The sequence below is a fragment of the Vespula pensylvanica genome, chromosome 18 (genome assembly GCF_014466175.1).
Source record: "Vespula pensylvanica isolate Volc-1 chromosome 18, ASM1446617v1, whole genome shotgun sequence".
In the NCBI taxonomy this organism is placed as follows: Eukaryota; Metazoa; Arthropoda; class Insecta; order Hymenoptera; family Vespidae; genus Vespula; species Vespula pensylvanica.
In genome coordinates, this window is record NC_057702.1 from 1807237 (window position 1) to 1814874 (window position 7638).

Below are 7638 nucleotides of genomic sequence, written 5' to 3' on the forward strand. Positions count from 1 at the left end.
TTGCATTTAAGGTACATCTGTAATAAAAAAAAAAGTAACAACAATAATATTTTTATTTGCCCTCACAAATATGGTTTTCTAGAGAACTTGTAAAAATGTGTGTATGTGTATTAGTTTTTAGACATACAATATTATGCTAATTTATTAATACAAATCATAATATTTCTTAAAGAGTTACACAAAATAATTACATTTTTGTGTAAGTAATGTGGATGCTTGCTGTATTTAAAGTAATCATATACTATATAAGAAAATAAAAGTTTAATTTTACAGCAAAAAATAATACATGTCATTATATAAATATTCAAAATATATAAAAAAACTAATTAAAGAATATTTTATAAAAATTATACTTGAAATATCAGTTTGTCATGTATTTCCATTTTCTTCTTTATATATAAATATTAATTTTTTTATCTTTACATATACATACATACATACATATATATGTATATATATATATATATATATATATATATATATGTATGCATGTATATATCTGTATATGTATATGAGCATCCCCATTATAGTATCTATTCGGCCATTTAAAATAATTCAATTTTTAAACAATTGTAATAAAGTTTATTCTAACAGAGAGGCGAGTGAGTTTCTTTCTGTAATGTAATAAAGAATATGATTCAATACTCTCTTATATATACTTATTTTTTATATTCACAATAATTTATTATCTATAAAAGACATGACACACATTTTTATTATTTCTAAAAAATATGGCACATTTAAGAGGATAAAACTTGCCGAAGTAATGTCGAAGTATTAATAGTTTTTTAATTATATGTGATTAATTTTGTATTTAAGTACTTATAATCTTAGAAATGAATAAAATAACCTTTCATGAATATATTTAATTACATTCCAAATTAATTTCTTAGGATAAAAAAGCCAATTAATAAATCATTATTTAATAACAAAATATCAATTGAATAATAAATGTAATTATTCACGCACAAGAAGTATTAAATAAAGATGATTTTGGGATTAAAAAAAAGCTTGAAATTATTGTTCGACAAAAAGTTTATATATTTAAAAATTAAATTGTTTTATAATTATATTACTTTAGAAAATATATATTTATGATTTGCAAATAAGCAATTAATATTTTATGAAGCGACAACGAAGACATCATTTAATACACATTGAAAAATACTTGCAATAATTTTCTAGTAATGTTTAACAATATTATTTAATTATAAGAAGATTTAATCTATTTAAAACTTAATTATAAAATATTTCACTTGAGCTTTATAGAATAATAACATGATTGTGGAAACAATAGAATTATATATAACTTCTCTGTTGCCTCAATATATCCAATATAGAATATTAATTTTAATTCCCATCACAGCATCTATTATAGTAGATATTTAATTCACCAAGGATTTTGTCCTGGAGGATTTGAACCATTATATCGAGGTAATGTAGCATAATTACCGTAACCACTATAACCGCCATAAGTACCTGGAGGTAAAGCTTGATTATACCCACCTAAAAAAGTATAAGCAAAAAGTAACAAAACATGATTATAAAGGAAAATAAATATTAATATTTCATGCATTAAAATTTTTTAATGTACCTTGCGTGGGATATGGCATCGTAGCATATGGATTATATGTTGCTGGCATAGGTGGGGGCATATAAGTTGGATACGGAGCTACAGGACTTGCACCATATGGTACAGGCATACTTCCTGGATGTTGCAAAGGATACGGTAAATTTTGCATTTGACGATTCTCCGGATTAGACTGTTTTTGACTCGAACCTGCAGTAAGTGTTGATAAAAAGAAAATTTTTAGTAATTTCATTTTTTAGGTTTGATTATTCTTCTACCTTCGTGATGAGACGGAATACTTGGTGCTGTAGCTGGACCAGTATGACTTAAATTAGTGGTTAAATCTTTTAATAATTCTTCTTTCTCAGTCTTACGAGCAAAACAAAAGTCCGATATCTTGTTTTGAAAAATAACTAATAGCTGAAAAACAGGATCATTTCATTTTTATTCATCTGAACATACTTTAGTTAATGATAAACATTTGTGATAACAAATAATTAATATTACCTGGGTTAAATCATTGTAAAATTTGATTCCTTCATTTAAATGACTCTTCAATTCTTTAAATGCATCATATGCGGAGGCCAATTTACAAAGCATAATTTCTCTTGAACTACCACTACCAGATTGTTCATTTGTGAACCTTGTATGGGCACTCTGTAAAAATTATAATTATTTCGCTTGTCAACATTAATAATAAAAATAATCCAATGAAAATAATTCTATGAATGAGTTCGTCAATGATTCAGGAGGCGATGGCATAGTTAATCAATTATTGAAATTAGCACATTAATCGTTAATTAAATTGGATATTCAAAATGCAATATATTCATAATATTATACCTGAATATCAGTTATTAATTGTTCTTGACGAGCTAAACTTTCTCGTACTTCTTTCTGCAAAGGACCATAACATTTTCCAATACTTTCAACAGATATGTTCGGTTCGTCGATTAGTCCATCCTTTGCAAGCGCATTTAAAAATGTTGTTTTCATATCTGTTGTAGCTGATTTTAATTCACTTTCAATTACATCACGTTCTGCTTTCAACGTCTCTACCTAAAAGTAAATGTGATTCATATTACAATAGATAAAAATATAAATCGCATTGTACAATTGAAAATTTTACATCTTCCATCAATCTTCTTAGTTGCATTACTACACTACTTTCTTGCACTGCTAAACCATTAGGAACAGTCGTAGATAACTGGCTTTCATCCATACTTAGAATTTCCATACCTTCCCGATGAGTTTCATATTTATTACGAACTTCCTAATGGATAAAGATAATAAAAAAAATTTGCATCAATATAAAATATATATTTATAGATTAAATATACGTATTATGAAAATATTACTACCTTATCTGCAGAAACAGCATTATTAATAATTTCACGATATTTACGTGTATTGGCAATAAATTGCTCTGTTAATCGAGCACTAGATATTCTTGTCCAGCGTTCTTTAAATTGTTCTCTCAATTGATCATCGGATTCACGTTCTTCTTGAAGCATTCGTTCACACTATATCGAAAGTAGAAATAAAATTGATAAGCAATTAAGTAATCGTTAAAATAGTTATAATAAAATTTCACATTTACTTCATCCAATAATTCCTGATTCCTTTGTAATAATTCTGGAAGTTCTTTCATTGATGCTTCCAAAATTGCTTTACCACCACCTTCTCGTACATAATTTGCTTTTTCTAATAATGATTGCGGTAATTCGGTTCCACTTGTGTCTTCAATGGCTGCTGGTAAATTTAAACTTGCTAACACACTGTAAAATAAAAAACATTTTATTTAATAGTGTTTTAATATAACAATCTTTTAATAATATGTATCTTTCATATTGTAATAATTGTACCTATTAAGAACTTGTGTCATCTCACGTAATTTAGATATTTCTGCATTAACAAGTTCATTGCGACGAACTTCATAAGACGATAAAGCTTGATGCACTCCGACCGGCAATAATTCCATGAAAAGATCTATAAATATGACATTTTTAATATATGAAATCAATATAAATATTAATATAATAATAGATTATATAAAAGAAATAAATGATACCTTTAAAATTTGAACTGAATCTTTCAGGTAATGGAAGTAATTTTGCAACATTAGCCTTTCCAATTGGTTGTAAATTCTTAATGTCTGGAATTCTTTCGTGATAGATAAAATCATTATCCTTTTTAACTTCGGTTAAATTTCTTTGTGCTCTGTTAGCATAATCTTGGAATAAATTAGGCTTATTAGATCGTTGTTGAGCAGCTTTAAATAATTCCACAGCATGCTAAAAAATATATATATATTTTTGTTAAAGTAATTATCGTTAATGACGAAAGATATTAAATTATATAATAGTTATAAAATTTACTTCTAATCTTGCAATTTCTTCTCCTATGCACTTATTATTTTTACATACAAGCGAATGATAAAATTCCATCATAGCACGATAGCCAGCTTGCTTGCCTGCAATCTAAAATAATACATGAACAAAAAATTATCTAATATAAAAGTATTAGAACGTTAGGTAAATAAAGTACTTACCAATGGAATCCATTCTTTATCCCAAAATGCACGGAAAATTTCTTTCTGGAATAACTTCAATGCATCAGCATACAATTCTTCGGCTTGTCCAGCTAATTTTGCAACAATGCCATCTTTCATAGAATCATGAATTGCTTTGTGGACAAAAATTTCTTGAGCTTGAGCTAACATCAATGAGGATAATGCACCTAATGTTTCCGGACTAATGTCAGGAGTTGGTTCTTGCTGAATAGCCATCATGACATTTCCTTTTAAAAAATTGAAGATACCGGCAGATTGCTAAAATTATTGTTAATTTAATGATAGATCACAAATAAATAAATTAAAATAAGCTACACACACACACTAATAATTAATTGTAGATATAGAAAACAAACAAAAAAAAAACTAACTTGAAACAATTTAGCAGCCAGTTTTAACCCTTCATCGCTTTCCAAAGATTGAGTTACAGCAACAGAACTTTGTAATGCAGCAATGTTGAAGAGTACACAAACTTTTTCATATGCCAAAGTGCTAATTGCTATAAACCATAAACACATTTTGAAGAATAATATATTCGATGCATTTGTATTGTAAGAATAAATGATACATAAAATAAATTCATTCAATTTTGATCAGATCCCTGCTTAATTAATTAATATAAAAGTTTTGCTAATTTTATATAAATATATATTTTGTTTATAAATTATATTATTCCCTTTTTTATTATTAATATTATAATAGTTTATTAAATTTACTGTGCACATATGATTTATTAATTCGAAAGATATAATGATAATTAAAATTAAAGTATGTTATCTTATCTATGACTTAAGTGGAAACCTTTATATCTATGTTATATAAAAAATAACAGGCAAGTAAAAAGAATAATTTAATAATCCTTACTTAAACTTAGCTTTCCACCAAAAATAGTACGATCAAAGGCATCTTTCCATTTAAATGGTATTTGTAATTCATGTGCAGGTATCTTCCCTTCTAAAGCAGATAATTGGTCGTAATAACTATGCAAAAAAATAAAAAAAATCATGTACTTCTTTATATACAAATATTCTATATATAATATATTATTTTAAAAAAGATTAATTGAGAACAATGATTAATGTATTTATTCAATTTTTATATGTAATGAGCCTATTAATGTATATACAAAGCTTTTTAAATAACGATATAAAATTGTGATACAATTTCAAATGATCATTTTAAATGACAATTTATTGCATACAATTAATCTACATAAATATATTAAAAATTACATTATTTTCATTAAACAGCTTTAAATAAATGCATTATCAATTTCATCAGAATAGGAAATATAGAATATAATATGAGAAAGATTCTTTTTGTATTATTATTCTAATTACTGTATCTTGATTTTTCTTATTAATATTGCATGAAACGATATAATCAGAGTAATAATTGAATTGAATGAGTCATACTTGTAAATAACCTCCAACGAACTCTCGTATTTTTCGAAAGCTCGCCATAATGCGTTGTTCCTTAATACACTTAAATCATGGATTGCTTCGGTATAATCTTTTTGATTATTTCCACCACTGTATGTTGATTTAATAACGTTTGTTAACGGTTTTATAATATCTACGTCGGACGGTTTCTTCAATGGTATCGCTATCAGCTCAGCCATTTTGACTTTGACGGCTTGACGTCGTCAGTATGCAATGGAACTAAAAGATGCTGTCATTTTGAAGTGAACTTCATAATATATATGTCGATTATTTCAATTATAAAAGTGCTCACTTAGAGCAGAAAATAACCTAAATTTTTAACAGATATAATAAATTAATTGTAATTTATATAAATCATATATTAATTATATTTCTAAATAGTAATATATGTGTTAAAAAAAAATACAAGATATATAATACTTAATTTATAGATATAACATCATTGAGCAGAAAATAACTTAATTCATTCATAGATATTAGAATAAGTCAAATATAATTTTTAAATAATACTATTTAAATACATTGTATTTGATATTTATTATTTTTCTATTATTTTTCTTTTATTTAAAGTATAAATATTTAGATATTATAAAAGTTCTGTAGACTTTATAATTATATTCTTTATAATTAATAATTTTATAATTAATGTTTCAGTGAAGTAAAATTTGAATGACTAACTATAAGTATATTATTCATTAATGATATTAATTATAAAATTTCTAATCATAAATTGTGGACATTTAGATATTAAAATTATTATATGGTTTTTCTGATTTAGTACAAGACAATAAAAGTTCTAATAATATAATTAATATTTTTTTTCAAGTTTAATGCAATTAGTATATATATATTATTAGTATATTATATTATATAATTATATATATATATATATAACTAGTAAAAGTTAATTTTTTTTAATACCACTAGTGCCATCTAGTGTTAGACTAGATACTAAAGTATTAAAATTAGTGATAGTTGGTAACGTGTGACGTTAGCAACAATCATCTTTTGATCGACTTTGATAGTTACCGAATGAGTTTGTCTATGTATTCAGACAAGTGAACAACGAAGTCTAAATGAATAACATCAAAATAAATATTTTTGATAATTTAAACAATATGAAAAAACGTGTCGTTAAATAAACTAATACTTAAACGATAATTAATTCGAATAAACATTAAACGGAACCGTGTTAGACTTAACATAGTTTTAAATAATTCCCTCTTAGACATAAAATTTGAATTAGTGATTCTTGGTTATGTGCAATATCAATAAAATCGGATCTTTGATCGATATTTACATTATTATTGTGTTATTTTGTCTTGGATTCCGACGAGAGAACGTAGAAATTCTTATAAAATGTCTTTTCTACAAAGTAATAACAAAGAATTAAAGCACATACATTTTCCATATCATACATTTCATTAAATATTCTAGAAAATTTATTTTATTTTAGATTTCAATTTTGTTAGATTCTGTGATGTCAACAAATTCGAACGTTTGATCGACTTTGATTGTTACTGCATCAGTCTCATTGTATATTTCAACGAGCATACATCGTAGTTCGTACAGAACGGGTTTTGTGCAAGTAACGAAGAGTTAATGTAAGTATATAATTATAATACTCACTCTTACAATATGCGAATTATTTTATTTTAGAATTAAATGGTGAAGTGGGGATACTTCCCCACTTGTGACGACAACAAAATCGGTCCTTTACCCGATTTTAATAGTTACTGGTTCAGTTTCGCTTTGTATTTCGACGAGGAGACTTTGAAATTTTCGGAGATGTCATACATGCAAGTACTAACGGAGAGTTAATTAAAATATACTTCTGTATCATTCATTTTTACAATATTCCATACAGTCTATTTGATTTTAGACTTAAATTGCGAAGTAGGGATACTCGGCTTCGAGAAATGTCAACAAAGTCGGTCGTTTGACCGACTTTGATAGTTACTGATTCAGTCTTGTTTTGAATTTCGACGAGTACACATCGTAGTTTTCGCGGTACGTGTTCTTTGCAAGTAATAATGAAGAGTCAATGTAAGCAC

At 25.9% G+C, this 7638-nt stretch overlaps 1 protein-coding gene across 1 annotated transcript; it reads right to left on the minus strand.

Moving 5' to 3' along the window:
- Positions 1–1039: 1039 nt before the first annotated feature.
- On the minus strand, positions 1040–5798 carry LOC122635613 (programmed cell death 6-interacting protein). Its single transcript, XM_043825996.1, has 15 exons — positions 5558–5798; positions 5007–5122; positions 4514–4641; positions 4122–4400; positions 3949–4050; positions 3642–3864; positions 3436–3559; positions 3171–3348; positions 2932–3093; positions 2700–2843; positions 2414–2629; positions 2078–2227; positions 1849–1990; positions 1595–1780; positions 1040–1506 (listed from the first exon to the last, which is right to left on the minus strand). The coding sequence occupies exons 1-15, from the start codon at positions 5761–5763 to the stop codon at positions 1391–1393; spliced, it is 2472 nt and encodes an 823-aa protein (XP_043681931.1). The 5' UTR covers positions 5764–5798; the 3' UTR covers positions 1040–1390.
- Between the last annotated feature and the right edge of the window lie 1840 nt (positions 5799–7638).